At 34.9% G+C, this 20,585-nt stretch overlaps 4 protein-coding genes across 8 annotated transcripts; 1 reads left to right on the top strand and 3 right to left on the bottom strand.

The window, feature by feature from the left end:
• On the bottom strand, positions 1-3,350 carry LOC114733619 (mediator of RNA polymerase II transcription subunit 4-like). 2 transcript variants are annotated; one of them, XM_028921108.1, is made up of 2 exons: positions 3,257-3,350; positions 1-1,533 (listed from the first exon to the last, which is right to left on the bottom strand). In XM_028921108.1, exon 2 carries the CDS (start codon positions 1,516-1,518, stop codon positions 304-306), a length of 1,215 nt encoding a protein of 404 aa, XP_028776941.1. In that variant the 5' UTR covers positions 1,519-1,533; positions 3,257-3,350; the 3' UTR covers positions 1-303. The 2 variants fall into 2 exon arrangements, with proteins under 2 accessions (XP_028776941.1, XP_028776942.1); XM_028921109.1 differs by lacking the exon at positions 3,257-3,350 and adding an exon at positions 2,619-3,162.
• Positions 3,351-4,314: 964 nt separating this feature from the next.
• LOC114733609 (uncharacterized) lies at positions 4,315-8,825 on the top strand. Its single transcript, XM_028921091.1, has 2 exons — positions 4,315-4,744; positions 7,334-8,825. The coding sequence occupies exons 1-2, from the start codon at positions 4,488-4,490 to the stop codon at positions 8,721-8,723; spliced, it is 1,647 nt and encodes a 548-aa protein (XP_028776924.1). The 5' UTR covers positions 4,315-4,487; the 3' UTR covers positions 8,724-8,825.
• A 1,597-nt stretch (positions 8,826-10,422) lies between these two features.
• On the bottom strand, positions 10,423-12,753 carry LOC114733607 (multifunctional methyltransferase subunit TRM112 homolog A). Its single transcript, XM_028921086.1, has 2 exons — positions 12,617-12,753; positions 10,423-11,236 (listed from the first exon to the last, which is right to left on the bottom strand). The coding sequence occupies exon 2, from the start codon at positions 11,080-11,082 to the stop codon at positions 10,714-10,716; it is 369 nt and encodes a 122-aa protein (XP_028776919.1). The 5' UTR covers positions 11,083-11,236; positions 12,617-12,753; the 3' UTR covers positions 10,423-10,713.
• Positions 12,754-15,234: 2,481 nt separating this feature from the next.
• On the bottom strand, positions 15,235-18,964 carry LOC114733608 (dolichol-phosphate mannose synthase subunit 3). Of its 4 annotated transcripts, none has more exons than XM_028921089.1 (5): positions 18,867-18,964; positions 17,377-17,432; positions 16,798-16,914; positions 16,598-16,705; positions 15,235-15,475 (listed from the first exon to the last, which is right to left on the bottom strand). In XM_028921089.1, exons 3-5 carry the CDS (start codon positions 16,897-16,899, stop codon positions 15,416-15,418), a joined length of 270 nt encoding a protein of 89 aa, XP_028776922.1. In that variant the 5' UTR covers positions 16,900-16,914; positions 17,377-17,432; positions 18,867-18,964; the 3' UTR covers positions 15,235-15,415. The 4 variants fall into 4 exon arrangements, with proteins under 4 accessions (XP_028776922.1, XP_028776920.1, XP_028776921.1 ...); XM_028921087.1 differs by having other exon boundaries at positions 16,798-16,907; XM_028921088.1 differs by lacking the exon at positions 18,867-18,964 and adding an exon at positions 17,568-18,811 and having other exon boundaries at positions 16,798-16,907.
• Positions 18,965-20,585: the final 1,621 nt, after the last annotated feature.

Here is a 20,585-nt window from a genome sequence, read left to right as displayed (position 1 = left end):
AAACATAAACGAGACAACATAGATGCTTTCCTCCACAAAGGAATATTAATTGCAATTCTAGAACATCTATGTGACATGAAACAACTATGTAACAGCAACATGAATGACTCAAGTGTCCAAGAATTACCAGCTTCAGCAGACAATCATTTACAATTGGACACATGACATGAAATTAGTAGCAATGACTGTATCAAATCTCAAGGGAAACGATAAGTTGGGGATTCATTCAGTAAGGTAAATAGTTTTGAATAACTGTCTTATGCTTCCATTATTAACTTGAAAACCATCACCCTCGTATAATTGTCAATCTTCATCATCAGAGCTAGCTTCATCACTGCTATAATCACTACTATCACTCCCTCCCAGATCCAAATTCACAGGCTGCACCTGAATAACTTCAGGCGGCTTGTGTAGAGGAACATGCGGGCGTACTTGTTGTTCATTGAACACTGGTACATTAAGGGAGTTCATAGGTGGCAACGGCACAGGATCCCCGGGTTTCCAGCCAGGAGGGGGCTTAATTGGCAAATCAACAGGCAATTCCACAGGCATTCCAGGCTTCCAACCAGTTGGAACTGTAAAATTTGGAGGAAGCAATCCTTGAATTGCAGACAAATTGGCAAGTGGATTCGTCTCCACAGGCTGAGGAGGTGGAGGCTCAATGATAGGCTCAATCGTTTTCTCCTTAGTTTCAACCACTTTAGGCAATCCAACATCAAGGTCAGCAAAATTATACAGCTGCGATGCTCGCATTTGCTCCTCTTGAGGTGCAGGGGGAAGTGCACCACGAAGAGGAGCTTGCCCAGCTCCAAATTCTGGTGATGCAAAAGTTGTGTAACTTATCCTATGGGCACAGGATAGTATATCAGATAGCTTTAGGTGAGATGAAACAGTTGTTGAGTTCAAAGAATCATCGTCATTGCTCTCTCCTGATTTCAATCGCTTAGGCCGGCGATAATCAGAATAATCATCAACAAGAATGTCAAGAACTCGCTCAGCATCTTTGAGTTTGTTGGCAAATGCAAGCATCCCTGCATCTTTGGCATGAATTTCTCGACCAACATTCTGCTTAACATCTTGCAGATCAAGAATTTCTTGGAGCTCTGCAACAGCTTCAAAGATTTGGGTTTGAAGAGCTGTGAAAAGTGAAAGAATTTCCTTGGTGGAGGAAAGAGAAGACTCTAAAGAGGTAGAAGACTGTGGTTGGGTTTGCGAAGAAAGGAAAGTGGGGACGGATCCACGGAAGGCAGTAACCCAAAGGGATCTATTGGGAGATACTTCAAAGAGCTTGGAAGCCAAAGAAGCCATTTGGAGAAGAAGAGCTTGAGCTCTAGGGAGGGGAGGGAGAAGAGAGAGGAGTGCAGGGGAAGGAGCATTGGAAGTGTGTTGATGGTGGGGTTGAGGGTGATGGGAGTGGGATGGAGGAAGCTTGGGAGGTGTAGGGTTTTGAATGGAAGGTGAATTAGCATTTGTGAGGCCCAGTCGTGCTGGGGATTGCACAATTTGATGCTGAAGCATCTTAAATCAACGTATCTGCAAAACAAGAAATTTGGGTCAAGCTTGTCATAAGCTTCCATTCAACCCAGAAATTTAAAACTGCTCATTGAAGTATTTATGTCCACAAAAGAAGCCACAAACAAGTAAAGGCAATTGAGACAGGCAGAGCACAAATACAAAAATGACATCAAGACATCAACATCAAATTATCAAAACACCTTGCCAGGAAAATAAATAAATGAAAATTGTAAGTAGAAGGATAATTAATAAATCGAACTAGCAACTAGACTTTTTTTAGCCAACAGCAAACACAATCTGCATATGCATATTAGGGATACAAAAAACCTTTCATTTTGAGGTTAACATATTTGTTTATATAGTTAATGCATATTTTCTTGAATATTCAGGTTGCAACTTTCTTGACAGTATACATCATTGTAAATGATTCATATAAGCAAGGGTTTGAGACACTCCAAATGTATTGTTACACAACTTTATGTCCAATTGAATGGGGAATTATTCAAATTTTCATACTACAATTCCTAAGGAGGATAATTTCAGCTCTCTTTTTTTTTTGGGTGAAATAATTTCAGCTCTTTATTACAACACCATAGTTCAATAAGAACTATAGCTTAACAAAAAAAATGTTATAATTAACTACGTCATCATTATAGGTTCTGAATTCAGACATGCATTATATTTACAATCTACAAACGTCAGAATGAAAAAGAATATGCATTCAACATGCATCCTAATTACCTAAACTCTGCACTTTCTAAGCTATATCAGTCATAATACACGGTAAATGCATAAATCACGAGCAAGGCTACTTCCCAGGCAACTAGAAAACGAAGATGAATTTGATGCACGAGCCATTGAACTATAGATATATTTTCCAACTCCCACTGCAACTCTAACTAGAAAGAAGCAGAGCACTGAGCAGTAAAATCCACAAACAGAGTGCAAATGTAATCATTAACATTAAAATATACTGGTCAGCATCGTAGTACAGCAAAGTAAAATTCCAAGCCACGAACTAGCGAGATTTTAGCAAGAAAACCATGAAATATTTGCAAATCGCAACCCTGGCAACCAAATCTACATGGAGAGACCAATCTCACTAGATTTTACAAGCCCCAGATGACGCATCAATCCCATAAACGAATACTTCAACGGAATCGCAAGCCACCGATAGAATTTTCGTCGGTGTCGTGAACGAAGGTTGGCAACGGTGGGTGTCGTCGTTCCTCGGCAGAGATCAATCTCAAACCAAAGAGAAGACTAGATCAATTGGGATTTTTTTTAAAAAAAAACTAATTGTTAATTTTTCAATGATTTTGCACCGAGGACGGCATATCCCGTCCAGACTCTGTTCTGTTATTTTATTTTTCTCGAATTCACGCAAAGGGTTCAAAAGTTGCCCATGTATCCACGGATAAGTTAATAAAAACACATACACACAAAATCAGAAGACGCGAAATGCAGCACACAAGAATCCTAATGAGTAGTGAAAGGTATAAAAATCCAAACACAGGAGAATAAGCAGGAGGAATCAAAATCAATATTCTAAGTAAACAATCAATCGTGTTGTCTTCGGTCCTTTTGGTCACAAGCAAAAAGCCTAAAATCCCCGAATCCCGAAACGGCAAGCATCCAGTTTATATCACCGACCCGCCAAAATGAAACAAACACAGGCTGATACGCAGTGAGATTAAGAGCAGACAGACACAGAGCTGCTAGAGAAAGAGAAGAAAATTACAGGAACGAGTGCCGTGCGTGGCTTCCGCTCTATATCTGGTGGAGGGGACGGCGAGAATAAGAGCGATGAGCGAGATCGCTGTCGTGAGCCTGCGGATTTAGGGGGTGATATCATTTTAAAAGTGGTTTTATGATTTTCAAAATAAATGTATAAAAAAATTTGTCTCGTTTTATAAAAAATATTTTTAAAATTATAATTTAGAGATTACCAAACACTTTTTTAATTATTGCTTTCTTTAGTTCTTGCTCAGTGTTCTCTCATTTTCACTCCAACTGCTCCCAGGACAATTCCTTTTTCATTAAATTTAACATATTTTTAGTTTTGTTTCCTATGTTACGAATAACTGAAATTAATAGAAGATGGCCTCATTGACTCATCCAAAGATTTGGATTTTTAAACAAACTTTAGGTACCTTTAAATAACAAAATTTTGAATAAAAAAATTCCAACAATTTTCTCATTTTAATGTTTAACATTAAAAAAATTAATAAATTTAAGAAAAATTGCCCATTTATACTTATTTGAAAAACTAATTATCTAATGATTTTTTTTATTAGATCAATGATTTCCCTTTTTGAGGTTTTAGAGTATATATCAACAACTTGTTCAATTATGTAATGATATTTAATAAGTTTTTGTGTTTTAAAACTATTAAATATAAAAAAATACATGTACTCAAATTGAGGTATTATGGTACATTTAATTCTCAAAAAATAATTTATGGGCGATTTTTTCTAAACTTAAACCGCTGAAATTAGAACTAATTCAAAATTATAATAAAAGTACTAATTTGTAGAACAATTAAATTCTTTTAAACAAGTTCTTTATTAAGTACCTAATCATAATTTTTATTTGATCGTTTTATTTAGTTATTGGCAAAAAATGTACTAATAAAAGTAGCTTCCTAATCATAATTTTTATTAGATCGTTTTATTTAGTGACTAATAAAATTATCGTTTAGTTACCAATAAACAAAAAGAAAAAAAAAAAGAATAAAAAGGTCAATTTTATTTGTTTCTCTCTCCTTCGTCCCCCTCTCTCTTCCAGTCCAGCTAATATTATCCCACTCTTTACTCATTTCACGACCATCTTGTTCCCCACTGTCTCTCACACAGACATTTGAATTCCTCAGAAAGAATAATGCAGATTCTTGCCAGATACCTCCTTGTGTTGGAAGCCAGAAGCTACATTTGTTAGATCCAACCTCTTCGACCCTCCAAATTTAAGCAAAAATGGGTGGCCTTAGGGAGTCATGGTGTTTCTGCAAAGGCGTGGGCAAGTCCGAGAGAATGAAGGCCGCCATTTTCTCCGGTAAAGCCCAGGCCATGGCCACTATCTCCACCGCCGCTAATGGGATCTCCGGTGCCGGCTTCTTGATCCACCGCAACTTGCTTTTGACTACTCATGCTAATCTTCCCTCCGTTGCTGCCGCTGAGAGCTCCGAGATCCGCCTCCAAAACGGCGTCGCTTCAACTCTTGTTCCTCACAGGTACCCATCTCAGGTTTTTCTTTTAAGTCACATTGGCTTTCGAATTGTTGAAAATGATCTATGGAAAAAGAAAAGCAATGGATTGGAATCGACAGTTTATGTATCGTTGGGAGGGAAACCTCATGGGTAAGATATCACTTATATATGTGTTTTCCCTATGAATGTTGGAGGCATTTACCCTTTTAGGATTTTTTTTTTTTTTTTTGGGGTGATGTTACAGGGTTCTTTAGTATTACTTGTTGGTTTCTCCTGCCTCTTAGTTACAGTTCTCTGTCTCTTATCAGTTAAATGAAGTGTTAAAGTTGGACTTTAGATGGTAGCGTCTATTCGAGTGTGGCATCTCTTATGATAAATGGCTATTCGTTAATTTATAAATGGCGGTTTTATAATTAGCTTGGACAGTGAACCAAAAGGGCAACTGGGTCCAAGATCAACCACAAAGGAAATTTCCAGTGGCAGCCTTTGCAGAATCTCTGCAATTAGTTTATTTATCTATATCTTTTTATTTTGTTTGGCCATATTTATCCATGTCACAAGCTTCAGCTGCAAAAAATAACTCTTATAAGCCACAAGCTAAATTAAATTACAGTGCCGATCAAGTATCATGGTGCCCAGAGCCTTAGTAGGGAGCTACAAGCTATAGCAAGCTATTAATAACGTACCCGTTTTGCCAGTAAGATGTATGATATTATAGAACTAACAAGTAACAACTTGAGAGTATGATGGTCCAAAAAAAAAAAACACTTGAGAGCATGGGCTGTGAAGGATTTTAGATAACTGGCTAGACTTGCTGATAATTCATATATAAAACGTAGCTATAACATTGGCATAGATCACCATAAATCATCCATGGAAAATGAATTCCTATTACCTGCTATTGTTCAGAAAGTCTAAACATTAACTAAGACTCATAATTATGGGTTACACCGTCTAATAAGTTCCTGTCAGAAATTTGTTCGCTTGATATTTCAAGAGACATTCTTAGTTCTGGCTTCATTCTCTAGTTCATGTCTTTTGAAGTTAGTCGAAGTTGAAAGATGCTGGCTTTGATTAATGCAGCAAGCATCTTTGACTTCCATGCCTTTTAATCTTTTGTGGCATTGCTTGCACATGATAGGCTTGCACTGTGAGATCAAAGAAAACTCCCGTGTTCTCCTTCTGTTTTCTAAGGAAGGAATTACTGCATAAGTTCTTGTCTACAATAAATTGACTTGCACATATTAGAATATAAATTAGCATTTCATCATCAAAGGCTAAAATGTTGAGATTTATTGGTTAAGTATCACCCTATATTAAAAGTTAGTCAATTTGCCCCTTCCACCTATCCGTTGTTGGCAATCATTGAGGCATGACAATTATGTGACCTTTTTTCCTTTTTCTGGAGATAGCAACAGTAGCAGCTCAAAATTTACCATTGTAAACTCATTTCTTCAAATATTTATTGAATTGGAATCAATAAGAAATGTCTTTCCATTAATCTTTCTTTTCATGACAATCATGAAAAGATGATGTAATTTTCAATTGTTATACCTGACACGGCCATCTTGAAAGCAATGTTATTTTATACCACGGCATCTGAGATGTCATATAGTTTAACGTACTAGTGTACCAAACACCTGTAGATTGCAATTAGAACAAATCCGAATATGAGGATGTTCTCTAAAGCTGGAAGTATTACTTTACTTTTTTAAAGTCATAATTTTTTCGTCCAGATATTTTTTTAATAATTGAATGAACGATCAGTGTAAAATATATTAACTCTTAAATCTTGCCATGAAATGATCTGTTGATAAACTTTTTGTTTAAACTGAAGTGGGTATATTGCAGTTCTTGAAAACCAGTGCAGAGAAGAGAGGCAAGCTCCAATAATTGGAACCTCACCAATTTATCATAATAGTGATTGTTCGCATGTGGCAACCACCTTTTTGTCGTCTTCTGGACATGGATAAAATTTGAGTTTTGACCATCTTTAACAGCAGGACGTGCCCAATTTTCTGTCTATTGAGAAATCTAGGGAGATTCTCACTATTATTATTGATGAAGAACTCTGTTTTCCTTTTTGGCCCCCATTATAAGTTAATGTCTACTGAATTTTGTTTTCTTCTCTCACTTTCAAGTTAGTCTTCTAGCTATTGTCATTAAAGAGGGAAAAACAGTTACATGCTCTGCACTCTACCATAGATGCTTGGTTGAAAATAGTCAAAATGGCTCTGTGATCATCTGTGTTATCTGTGGAAAATTGAAGCTGGGAAGCTTGTAAAGATGCTTCCTTGTAATACAGAACTCAAGTATCATCAGGCTTCCATTTGTACATACCATGTTGGTTCATTGGTTCTGATCTAACTTAACGCATTTAAGTTCATGCAGCATTGCCCGTTCAAATGAAATTAAGGGGAAAATTGGTTGCAAATTCTTGAGACTGTTTCTTAATTGGCGAAATTAAAATATTACTACAATACTTTGCTCTCTTATTGTGGATGACTGAATGAAGAAAGAGGGATCTGACTTAGGCACTATGACTTGTGCTACCCTTTAAGTGATCATATTGTGAGCAGTGCATTAAATGGTACTTGTTTCAACTGGTTTCAGGTTTTTCATTACAAGCTCTGTATTAGATCTTACAATAGTGGGTATAGATGACGCGGATGGAGAATCAAGTGCCCAGGGTCAATGCCCTCACCACTTGAAGACCTGTTCCAAAGTTAATCTGGATCTGGGAAGCGCGGTTTACCTTTTGGGCTACACAGATAAACAAGAGCTCACTGTTGGTGAGGGAAAGGTAGTCATAGCCACTGACAATCTTATAAAACTGTCAACTGATGGGATGGCATGGAGGCCAGGATCTGCTGGGTTTGATGTACATGGAAATCTAGCATTTATGATTTGTGATCCAATGAAATTAGCCACATCTCCAAATGCCAAATCCTCTTCAACTTCTTCATCATCTTCATCCTCGTGGAAGAAGGATCTCCCTATGCAGTTCGGTATACCGATTCCTGTCATTTGTGATTGGTTAAACCAGCATTGGGAAGGCAGTCTTGATGAGCTTAACAAACCAAAATTACCAATAATTCGGTTGATGTCCACTGGCCTGAAGAGTGAGCATTCATGTACTTCCTTCACACAACGGCAAGTCTTCAAGTCAATAGAGGCTGACAATAATGATGGCACTGGGTCATCATCAAATAATATATCGAAGACAAAGGATCAAGGACCAAGTTTTTCTGCCGCTGCTGGAGCTAACACTGTTGAAGAGAGTTTGACCACAAATCCTAATACTGCCTATGTCCAGGGAATTCCCACTCCAGAAATATATGAATCACCTAAATTAACTTCTAATCCTTTGAGGAGAAAGGAAAATATGCCAGTACAGCTTTTAGATATCAATTTTCCCCCAAGGATTACTAAACCTACAGGTTTACAACAATCTCATGCAGAACAAGAACTACATCCACATCGTGCCAAGGAACCTTCATCAGAAAGCCAGTTGGAAGGAGAACAAAACCGAAACAAAAGGCCAGGACCTCCTAGTGTAGAGGTTTCCTCAACGGGTTCTGTGAATGGAGCACAAAGCGAGGTTCAATCTAGTTCCTCGCCGCCAATGCAAGTATTAGACATGCACCACGGATACAGCAGTGAAGAAGAGACTATGTACTCTGCAGAAACGGCTGAGAGTCGCAACTACACAAGCCCTAGAGAGGGGAAGTTTCAGTCAGTAAGAAGGAGCCAGAGCTGTGTTGGTTACAATAGATGGGGTTCTAACCAAAGGAATCCGGCAGCGGGCAAGATGACGCCAGAAAACCAGAGAAGCTTCATCAATGGGAAGAAAATGTATTCACAAGGAGCAACTTCTCAGAGGAGTAATGACTATTTTAGCCCCACTGTATCCTCTATCATGAAACGCAGCAACTTGGATCACACTCACACTGTCAGACCCCGGCAAACTTCTGTTCATTCTTCACCAAGATGGATGTTTTGATTTATATATTATGATACCCCCAATCCCCAGAAAGCATTAGAGAGAAAACAGTAGAAAAAGAGTATAGTTTTTGCCCTTGTTTTTCTTCTTTATGAATTAATGGGCCCATCTAATTTCCTTTTTTGCAGTGTAACTAAATTATTTTAGGAAACAAATGCAAACCCTGGTTATGGTGAATAAGAAATTCGCTCAAGATGTAGATTCCTTCAAAGTTTACACCGAGTGGGTCTTGGCCTTTTTGTTGAAAGTGAATAGGTTCGATATTGAGAATAAAGGCGACCCCGGAATGTATTAGGTGGAGCTCGGGGCAGTGACAGAGTGGGGTACTAATGGCGAAATGTCATTGGCGGCATAACCATACCTCTTAATTTGCCTCGAAAATAAATAACTACTGAGGTGTAAGAAGTTTTTTAAATACAGCTGAAATGAGTGAAAAGTACATAGTAGGAAACAACACATAAATTTAATTTAATACTACCTCAACAAATTGAATATTCAATTTGATCTTAAACATAAAATATCAATTCATTTTGTCTTTCATATTTATTTATTTATTTTAAAATAGTCTCATAATGATTACAAATGTTAAAAATGTTTTTATTCCAATGTACATTACTCCTTCTGTCTCTTTTTATAAATAACAACTATCATTCCTCTCTTGTCCCTAAATATAAATAACATTTGCAAGTGATCTTAAAGTTTTGTAACAAATTTTCTAATTTACTCTCATTAATTACTTATTTTAATACTCAATATATTTATCATATCATTTTCTAAACCATCATCTCTTTTCATCGCATTCTTTCTTTCATAAGTAAGAGTAGTTTGGAAAAAGAACTTTGAATTTTTACCTATTTATTATCTTTAAATAACATTTTGATCCACGTGATAGAATCCAAAGTTGCTTATAAAAAGAGATAGAAGAAGTATTAACAAAGATATTTCAAAAAAGCCAATATTCATATATTATAAATGACTAATTTAACTCATTTTTTAATATTTAGAAATTAATTATATAGTTTTTATATTAAAGATTGGGGATAATAATATCTGATTTATGATCACAATGTTAAGAACATTTGTAATTTTAAAAAACTGATAAAATAAAAATGTCAATACATTTTATTGTTTTGTAAGACCTTATTGGATTCGATTATTGGCTTCGAATAACGATAATCATTCATTTTATTTTTGCTATTGAAAAAAGGAGGGCCGAAAAATACGTTGCCCTGCCAAATACCAACTCATGAAACCATAGAAGACTAAACGAGCATGAAAATAACGAATGTATCTTCACTTTATTTGATTTTGACATGTTCAGAATTCAAACAAGGAAAATATCTCCTAGATTTTCCCGTACCCTTCATGAAAATGGTCAGTTTCAATTTTTCTGTGCAAATTGAATCGACCAAAGAAAACATACTCTAGATCTAGTCATGAAATATCATAGAAGATAGAATTGCAACAGCTTAACAGTCAATTAATTAACCATCCATGAACAAGACGTTTCTATATGAGTAGGGGTTTTACCATTCAAGGAAGGCAGTATAATATGGGCAGAGCCAGAGCATCTTAAATACTAACCGATCTGTATTCGTTTAGATGCCAACTCAATTTTGAAATTGTGATTAGATTAAATTAAACACGATTTGGAGTAGTATGCGTAATTCTCTTCACTACTCATGATACTGCACGGATGAGATAGAAACATTAATTTGTAATCATACTGAACCAAATTTTCTCAATTCTAGTTAATCCCAAGTATGGGAACACAAAATAACACAACGTCATTGTTCTAATGTCACATGCTAGAGAACTTTTAGTAGAGGGGAAAAAAGCATAAACTTCTAACATCTCCAGCAAGTTCTAAATACACTTAAAAACATGCTTCTATCGGTTCAAAGTGAGGCCCTCAGTAGCACCTAATTGAAAACTGAATAAGCAGATGCATTGACAACAGGGCAAAGCTAATTAATTAGTAGAAATTAATTCACACCTCATCCTCATGAAGAAGCATGTTTGGAATTCCCTTATTGACAGGAAACCGTCGTCCAGTTTCCGGACAAACTAGTGCACCTTCTTCAAGGTGAAGTTCCAAAAGAGCATGGTGAAACCTACTGAGAAACTCATCAGATTCAAGCATGGATGGATCAGCTTCTTCTGGCAGTTCAGTATAACCCATGGCACGAGACGCATCAACGAATGCCTTCCACTGTATCTTCTCAAACATCTTTTTCAGAAAGTCAGCATTCATCTCAACTGTCTTTTCCGCCACCTTCTCTACCTCAATGCGCAGTGGGAAGCCATTTGTCACGCCCTTTATGTTAGATGATAGCATATTGTGCGTCAGCAACCTCATCGTTATCAGCTATAAGAGTATAAGCAGCAAGCAGGAAATTCACTGCTATCTGGAGAGCCAAGTGGCCTTGTCCACAAGTTTGCTGGGTTGAGGTGAAGTCTTATAGATGTCAAAATGTCAGACTGAAGTAAAAGGTCTTCAAGGATGGGCTTAGCTGTAAAAATGATGAGCAAAAGGAAAATTTAAGCAAAAAAACTGCAATGCAACGAGAACTGGATTGAGGAAGCCACAATACTCAAACTAATAACAAGCTTGCAAGAAAATATCCTCACATTTAAGATAAGGTAGTTTATCAGGCTTTTCTGACTAATTGATTTCACTTGTATATTCTGAGCATCAATAAATGTCCAAAAAAATTATCCAAAGACCTTCATGATACATGAGTAACCCAATTAAAAATAACAGAAAGCATGATACTTATTCATATGTTAACAAGAATTCATATTCTTGAACGAAACAATTGGAAAATACAATATTTGAAATATATTTAGTGATTTCCATGAACATTGAAGTTAATTATATATATTTCTTCAAAAATTAGAATGACTTCTGGATCCGCAGGAAAAACAATGCTTCCATGATGAAGAAGATGAGACAAGTTTAGAACAGGTGCGTCAATGTTTAAGAAAACATAGCATAAAAGCAGAGTACTTACCATATAATTGCAAAACTCTAACTGCAAGTAAAGTGAAAAAATCAATTTCAACAAATAACTTAAACAACTAGGATTTTAGACCCTATTTCAACAGAGCATTAGCCCCCGAAAGAGAATCTTCCATCCACCCCCCAACATGAAAGCAAGACTTTAGGCACGATTGCAGTATACCAAAAGAGATTAGCACATGGTCATAGTCCTGGTCTTCAACTTAAACCAAACCAGAGCAGGACTAATCATTATCCAGACTTTGAACATATTTCTATGTCTAACTGAGATGCACAAACAGAAAAATACAATCAACAAGGTCTAAGCCTAAGTTTCATATCAAGTAAAAACACAGCAAGATGAGACCACTAGCAAAACTTTAAACACAAGTTTTCAGACCACTACAACAGCAGCAGCTGAGATTTATTCAAATTTCACAACAACACATACATAAAAAAAAAAAAAAAAAAGATGAATATTACAGAGTTTACAAATAAAGTTCTATAAGTCAAACATCAGAATCCCAAGTCATGGAATCTAATCTCGTTCATGCCAAGCGCCCATCACTTGATTTCAAAATCAAATTCAAGCAATCAAAGTTTCAATTTTTACAATCCAAACTCACAGGTTAAAATTACCGGTGGCCAAAAAGAGAGCTCACAATTGCATCCTCACACGGAATATATAGATATATATATACACACACCATAACTCCAAACTCAAAAGCGTAATGAAGTTACCATAGCAAGAGAAAAAATGAAAGGAGAAGATATAACCAAGGGAACGATTTGCCCGGGGGAAAAAAAAAACGCCCGGAACCACGAGGAGGAACCATTCGCGTAGGAAAAACGAGCAAGAAGAGAGAAAAAGAAAAAGACACGAAATCGCTACCTGATGTGCAGAAGAGAGAAGCACGAAAGGTAGCTGTGAACTCCGACGCTTAACGACGTCCAGCGAATCAGCAGAACTCCGAACTCAGGGAGCTGCCTGCTCAACGGCGTCTAGCAGTAAGCAATGCCCAAGGGTTTGGAAATAAAGCCTTCGAGTACTATTTTCGCACATTGGGAGAGGATCCTCCTATACTTCCCTTTCCCTTTCCCTTTCCCTTTTTTAATAATAAATTTTAATGCTTTATTTTTAAGGGAAAATCCCAAAAAAAGTCCTTGAAATATGGGAAATACCAGATTGGGTCCTTAAATTTCGAAAATGACAGAATGAGTCATTGACCCAATCTGTCATTTGTGAAATTCAGGCGAATTGACAATTTTACCCTCATTTATTCATTCACTACAATGATTCAAGGAATCACTATAAGAGTTTAGGTGTTACCTAGATTCGTATAGCGAATAACTATTCACTTTTTCATAGTCAGGTGTCTTGTTATTAACTACAACTAATGTTGTAATCACTAGAACAATATAAGCATTACCTAGATTTGTATAGAGAATAACTACTCATTTTTTCATAGTCAAGTATCTTATTATTGTCAGGTACCTTATTATCAACTACAACGAATCTTGTAATCACTAGAACAGTGTAAGTGTTATCTAGATTTGTTTAGAGAATAACTACTCACTTTTGCTCAGGGGCAAAAATGTCAATTCGCCTGAATTTCACAAATGACAGATTGAGTCATTGACCCAATCTGTCATTTTCGAAATTTAAGGGCCTAATCTGGGATTTGGCATATTTCAAGGGCTTTTTCTGGGATTTTCCCTATTTTTAATGTTAGTTCGCGAATATTAGAGAGAATGACCGATAAAAAATTATATTTATAAGGGAAAATTATAAAAATCAAAACTATTTAAGAATATCAAATATTTAAATATAAATTTAAAAATACTATATTAACCCTATCCAAATCTTCTACATTTTTTCTATATTTAATTCTATATTTTATTCTTAAAAATAGTACGGATTGATAAAATTTACTAAATTAAACTTAATTTTTCTTAAAGTTTACAGCCTTTATAAAAATCAATCAAAAAACACGCAAAAAAATTTTTAGTCAAGTAAAAAATTAAATTTTTATTTTCTTTATAAAAACTAAAATTTTCTTTAATTGAAAATATTAGAGAATACTGAATTATAATTAAAAAAATATTGTCAATACAAAATTTCAATAAATCCTATAATAAATCACAATATAAACAAATGATAATAAGGTTTTTCATTAGTTTTAAAAATAAAATATATGGGGAATATAGGAGAAAATCTAGGAGATTTAAATAGGGACAATATGATATTTTTGAATTTATATTTAAATATTTGGTCCTTTTAAATGATTTTAATTCTTATGATCCTTTCCTATAAGTATTACTTCTTATTAATCCTTCTCTCTTATTCTCCCTATTATTTTTTCAGGGTTTAGGATAAAAATAATATTATATTTTATTTCATAATTTAAATTTATTTATATTTTGTTAAAAATAATAATATAGTTCATAAATAATAAATTTGAAGTATTAAAATAATATTGCGATAGTAGTGAAATAAAAAGACTGAGAAAAGTAAGGGAAAAGGAGATATCAAATTTAAAATCAAGTTTTTGATAAAAATTTTCATATTATTATATATTGAAATTAATTAATCTAGAAAAATGTTAATTTTTAAAGTAAAAATTTTATATAATTTTTTAAAACGAAATATAAAAAATCAATAAATTATATATTACTTAACATTAATAATAACTGATAAAATATAATATAAAAAATGAAAGGATTAAAGTGAAATATAATAACTTGAGAAGTTGATTTCATGAAGATGTCACTAATAATAGTATTAAAATTAATCATCGTACTCATAAAATAAAATGTCCAAGACCATGATCATAGAATAAAATAATACGGTTATTTAGAAGTATTTTGTCAGGTGTACACCATATTCTAAAATATTTTGTGATGCATCCAACTTCCTCCAATATCAAAGTATTTTGTAATACGTTTAACACTTCAAAATATTTTTTTAAGATGCATCCAGCATCCTAAAAAATACCAAAAAAATACTTTATAATGCTTAATATACATTCATTTAACGGACCTTTTGAGGAGTTAATGATAATATTAAAACTACTAATGAAATAATACTTTAAAAACACAATTGCATCTGAAAAAATTAATACTTTTAAAACAAAAATTACACCATAAAATATTTTAAAATGCTGAGCGTACCTGACAAAATATTTTAAGATGCCTTAACCCAAAATAATATAAACAACCGCGAGCATATCACTCACACCCGAAGCATAATGATAAAAGGTCTTTGTTACCCTTGAATAAAAAATGGTCATGTCACTACATAAATTTAACATTCAAACAATAAAAACAATAAATGTTTGTTATTAATGATCCTAAGAAATAAATGATTCGTAGATTTCATCTTCAACCATAACTCCTCCTACTTTCTTTTTGTGAGCATGGACATGCTCATCCAGTGTTAATGCTCTATAGTCTTCTTCTTCCCCCCCCCCCCCCAAATGGGCATGGGTCCTTTCATGTAATTAGTGAAAGAATCAAAGAAATGTATAAGATGTAAATCCATTTTCCATAAAAAAGGAAAAAATCAAAGATGCTGGAGAAGGTACATGTGTCACATCATGTTAAAAATATGATGCTCTTTGTATACCTTAGAATTTCATCGTTGCAAAAAGGAAAACCACTCAAGAATCTAAAATTCGAAACATTTACAGCGTTAGCTGGAACCAACATCGACTCCTCTTAGCTTCAAATATTCCTTTGCCTCCACAATGTCCTAAAAAAATAAGCAGAATAAGTTACATTATTACGTTCCACAGGGAAACCCTGCAGCATGGAAAGGCTAATGCTAGAATATTGTGGATCTATATATTTTAAATTTAGCTCGTAAGTGTATAGTGTGTATTAAGAGGAAGATAAAACTAAATTAAGAGAACAAGAGAGCTGAGAGCCTATTCGAGCATCCGTGTTTCAAATTTTGGTGGGGTGGGTTGGGTTCTCTTTTGGTCTACATTGGTCCCGTGTGGAGGAAAACACCCGAAGTAGTGATACCTTGCATTCATAATACTCTTCCAGTTCTAAATGAAGAAAATAGTTAGGGAGTTGTTTTTAATACTAAATATAACATCTTAATCCATTTTAATCCATTTTATCTCTCATATTTTTTATTTTTTTTTCTAAACTAACTTATTTAGCTTATAAATTGATATATAATCTAATGTTATATAAGGATATTTTAGGGAAATTATGTTACATTTGTTAGAACTAAATAATTTATTTAGCTTTATTATCTACCCAAATTAGTTAATTAGTCTTTAAATTCAGATCCGGCAGAGTAATCCTAACAAGCCTTCTGTCTTCACATATAAGACCATCTTGACCCGGAAGAACGCAATATCAATTCTTTTACATCATTCTCTCTCCTAATTACATGATGCATTATTGCAAAAATTACAATCTGAATGTCATTGAAATTTGTTAAGTGCAAACACGCGTCATGGAAGAGATTAATTTCCCCATAGCGATGTGTACCTACATATGGGCTTGGTCATGGACCATAAGGAAACCAGAAATTGAAAAAAAAGACATAACATACCAATCTCTCAATACATAAAATACTCCTCAAATCCTTAATATAACACCCATTTAACTAATTTGATTAGATTAAGGAAATTAAGGAAGTTAGTTAATTATAAGAAATGTGACACATTTTTCCTAAAATACCGTAATCATTTTTCTTAATATCCTATCTTTCTCTTTTACTTGATTATAGTTGAGAGAGTATCCATAGGGATAATTTAGAAAAAATTGATAAATATGACAAATAGGTCTTATACTTAGGATCAAAACCAACTCAACAGTTAGATTCTATATTAAGGACTGGAGGAGTACTAATTACCTGCTGCAGCAAAAGGGCCTCTTGAGGACAAGTTGGAAATTGCATGAGACCAACTCCAACCATCAATAAACCGTAGCATCCTAAAGATACTACAAAATAGACGGGTAGCTGGGCAGAGGACAGAAACAAGGTATGATAAGCAATAAGCAGGATGGCATTACGTGAGAAAAATTAACAAAAGAATGAACAGTGTCACTGACCAACCAAGTATGGCTCCGAGGAAGTACAGAAGTTTGTAGAAGGCCAACCCATAATGCACTTATGGCCATTAACAACGTCAATATCTTCACAATATGCTTCATTTATCTATCTGAAATTTCAAGCCCGGAAAAGAAAAAAAATCAATCTGAATCATCCTTGGCGCCTTAATACATTCTGACGGACAAAAGAGAACACAATATAATTCCACTTTTTAAATGTTTCACTTAATTCGCATAAGACCTCCACGAAAATCATTTCATCGTCTCAGTGAACATCAGCCAACACCATTTGGCAGTTTCAGGCTGAAACCAACCCATATCAGATCTATACATACTTATTATATAAAGCTATGTTGCTTTCATAATGAAGTCTGCCAATAATTTGGGAGCAGAAACATAAATAATAAGGACACTTCACAAATCAAATACAAGGATGCCAGCCATCCCAGACATAAAAATTGGTTATCTAAATTTAGCACATATCAAATGTATTCAGAACGGGCTAAGGAAAACTGACAAAGAGAACAATCAAACAGTTATTTAGACTCAAGGCGTAAACTCCTAAAATTAACTACATACCTGCAACAGAAGCCAAACAGATCCAAATAAAATGAAGCTCCGAAATCCTAATTTACCTGAAACACAACAAAGGAATCCTAGTAAGACACTAGTAAGGAATAACATCCCAAGACCCAAAATAATCCCTCAATCCCTAGTAATAATGAATTTTTATACCCTAAATTTTTTACTTTGGGGATAGAAAAGGATACTTATTATAAGGAAGAAGAGCGCAGATAATGAGTACAAGGTATCCTCCAATAACAATAACAAAGCCTCCCAATCTCTTTGCATATTCAACAAGGATAAATTAGAAACAACCATATGAATAACACCAGATCAGAGCCAAAAATACACCAACTGCTCTGATCATGATACTCCATGAAAACATACACATTCCTGTAGAACCATATATCAGACGATAATTCTAAAAGAAGCAAGAGAATTAGTAATTCCAATGCATTTCTGTGAATGATACTGGTTCCAAGGGATCTGGAACCCTTCTATCAGATGATAATTCTAAAGCCAGGCGTTATATAATGGAGAAAGGAAATGGAGGCCTAGAAAAGTCTCCATAAAAGAAATATTCCCCTATCATATCCTCCCAAATCTAACTAGAATTTAGGAGCCCATCTCCTAACATGAAAGAAATGAGTGACCAAAACGTATCATACTCAAGAGATAAATTTTCAAGGACCTGTATACAATGCAGAAAGCATCAGATTGATTTCCCAGCCATCCTTGTGAAACTCTGTACATGGTGCAGATGACCATCATGATGATGAAAACTCAAAAAAGGGAAAAACCAACTAGGCTTGCGAATCAAAAAGAGGAGCTTTTGGGCATCAAGTTTCCACAACTAACCCCCCCCCCCAAAAAAAAAAAAAAACCTTTAGTTTAAGGTCAACAATGCGGCAACACTTCTTCCACCCGTCCCGATGATCCTTCCTGCTCAACTCTTCTTCACAGTACAAAGGAAATTTCACATAATCTTCTCTGATCTCTGTGCCACTCCCATAAGAACTATAAAAGTAACAGTAATAGAAGGGAACAGCTTAAAAAAAAAAAAAATTCCCTTACAATTACCGAAACACTTAGAGATCCCATCCCGAACACAACCACCTATTAGTGAGGATAACATAATGGACATAAGTCTTAAAACTACCCAACAACGCGTATATTAAGAGAATTCCGAGTTCCAACTGACGCTTCCCTTGAAACCCAGAAGCTAATAAATCAACAGATAGTAGATACCGAACTTCAGTACAAAACAAGGCACACTGATTTCTTATATTCGCATTCAGCAGACATTCACTAATCTATTATGCTCAAATTTTTCCTTCCCTTAAGCTCCCTCCGAATCTGCATAACTAAACAACCAAAACACGGACCGATCTCGCGCTACAACTAGTGAAATGTATTGGTTTCATGAGAAGCCGGCAAGAAACAACTGCCAAATTCCTAAATTTTCAATGTTTCGTTGGAAATAAAAGGAAACAAATATAAACTACCTGGTGAAGGCAAAATCGAGAAAGCACGGCAGATCAAATGAAGGAGAACAAATCAGGAAATGTGAAATCGTTGGGGAACTGTTGACAATCGAACTATTAGTATTTTATTAGGTAGCCCTTTTTAACCTGCGTTCTGATTTCTTTTCAGGGGAGAATTACAATCAAGTTTCAAGAAAAAAAATAATAACAAAATAAGTTTTAAAAGTTATTATTTTTTATTATAAGACTTATCATTACTGTTCAAATTGTTATTAGAATATTTTAATAATTATTTCTCTTCTGTGAAATTTAATTATAATTCTCCTTTTTTTGATTACCTAAGAGAAGAAATACCTTCCCCATTTTATACTTTAATACTATTCCAGTATTTAAATATATGACCTAATTTGAGAGTTAATATTGACTATATATATAACCTATTTCACATGTTTATTAATTTTTTTCAAATTGATTTTATTGATATTTTCTCACTTTATGTTGGAATAGAGACTTTAGAAAAATTTGTCTTGTAACGGATAGTATAAAAGCCATTTCTTTACTTACTTGGGATAATAGCCATGAACACCCTTTTAGAGATGTTATAAGTGATGCTAGGATCTGGATTCATAGGGATTGGGTAGTACAGGTTTTTCATGTTTACAAACAAGACAATCACACTGTCGATTTCCTTGCTAAACTATCTCGTAAGGTAGAAAGCAACTTTTGTATCCCTAATCAATCTCCATCTCTGAATCCAGAGGAGTAAATTGATAAGGGATAATTGTAATTGTTTACTTGTTCTAAGTAATGTTTGTTAGAAACAATCTCACCCAAGAGGGGGGTGAATTGGGTGAGTTACAAAAAATTTAAAATTAAAAGCGTGCAAGTATTGAACAGAAACAGAGAGTCAGAGTAAGGAGAATTTTAACCGCAGAGAGGAGACACAAGATTTATACTGGTTCGGTCTAAACCACGTGACCTACTTCCAGTCCCCAGAACACCTCTGAGTGTTTCACTATCTTCCAAGATCGACAGGGCTCTTGGTGCCTCGGTACAGTAATTGAATCGCTCAATCACTCCCCCTTACTCACGTAAGGATACAACCCCTCTCAAGAGTCCACACTCTTGAGTGTCTCTCAAGTTTTTAATAAAAGTAGTGAATGGCTCTCTTACAGAGTGAATTCAATGATAAACACTGATGCTCAGTAGTAACGTGAAAAACAGAGTATTGAATGCGTAACTAAACAATCGCAGGTGGTAGTTCCGGTATTCAATCTCTTCATTAATGCTTCTTCGCGCCTTTTATAGTTGATACCGTTAAGTAGCCGTTAGACGGAAGAGCTTCTAGCCGTTGTGACTTCGTTTGCGTGTTTCGCTGGTTTCAACGGCTCCGCCATTAATGCGTCTGAGTTTCTGACACTGTAGGTCGCAGTCTACGTAATCCCGTTGAAGAGCCGTTGCACTCGTTTTCATTAATCTGCATATTTTAAGATTCGAACAAATGAGAGTTTTGTGGTGAGTGCTTTAATCTTGAACAAAAAGAAGGCTAATTTATCATTCAAGGATTTGTGACGAAATCATTTATCAGCAAGAAGAACAGAGTGTCATTCCGGTTTAGTTTGATCGAAAAAGTGATCGATTACTTGATGATAGATCAAGTTATCGATAAACGGAATGAAGACTTTTCGAAATAGATCACCAAAATTATCGATCAAGTGTTGGATCATTGACTCTAAGATT

Source organism: Neltuma alba, unplaced genomic scaffold, assembly GCF_004799145.2.
Source record: "Neltuma alba isolate B1F8T4 unplaced genomic scaffold, ASM479914v2 tig00013021_pilon, whole genome shotgun sequence".
In the NCBI taxonomy this organism is placed as follows: Eukaryota; Viridiplantae; Streptophyta; class Magnoliopsida; order Fabales; family Fabaceae; genus Neltuma; species Neltuma alba.
The sequence above is the reverse complement of the archived record's forward strand: the minus strand, read 5'-3'. Positions and strand labels throughout refer to the sequence as shown.

Bases quoted from the DNA above. Each gene is read 5' to 3' on its own strand.
- LOC114733608 (XM_028921089.1), bottom strand. From the start codon at position 16,899: ATGAAGCATATTGTGAAGATATTGACGTTGTTAATGGCCATAAGTGCA. The intron at 16,706-16,797 runs GTCAGTGACACT...TCCTCTGCCCAG, and splicing joins CTCGGAGCCATACTTGGTTG to CTACCCGTCTATTTTGTAGT. The intron at 15,476-16,597 runs GTAATTAGTACT...TTATTTTTTTAG, and splicing joins AGGCCCTTTTGCTGCAGCAG to GACATTGTGGAGGCAAAGGA.
- LOC114733607 (XM_028921086.1), bottom strand. From the start codon at position 11,082: ATGAGGTTGCTGACGCACAATATGCTATCATCTAACATAAAGGGCGTG.
- LOC114733619 (XM_028921108.1), bottom strand. From the start codon at position 1,518: ATGCTTCAGCATCAAATTGTGCAATCCCCAGCACGACTGGGCCTCACA.
- LOC114733609 (XM_028921091.1), top strand. From the start codon at position 4,488: ATGGGTGGCCTTAGGGAGTCATGGTGTTTCTGCAAAGGCGTGGGCAAG. The intron at 4,745-7,333 runs GTACCCATCTCA...AACTGGTTTCAG, and splicing joins TCAACTCTTGTTCCTCACAG to GTTTTTCATTACAAGCTCTG.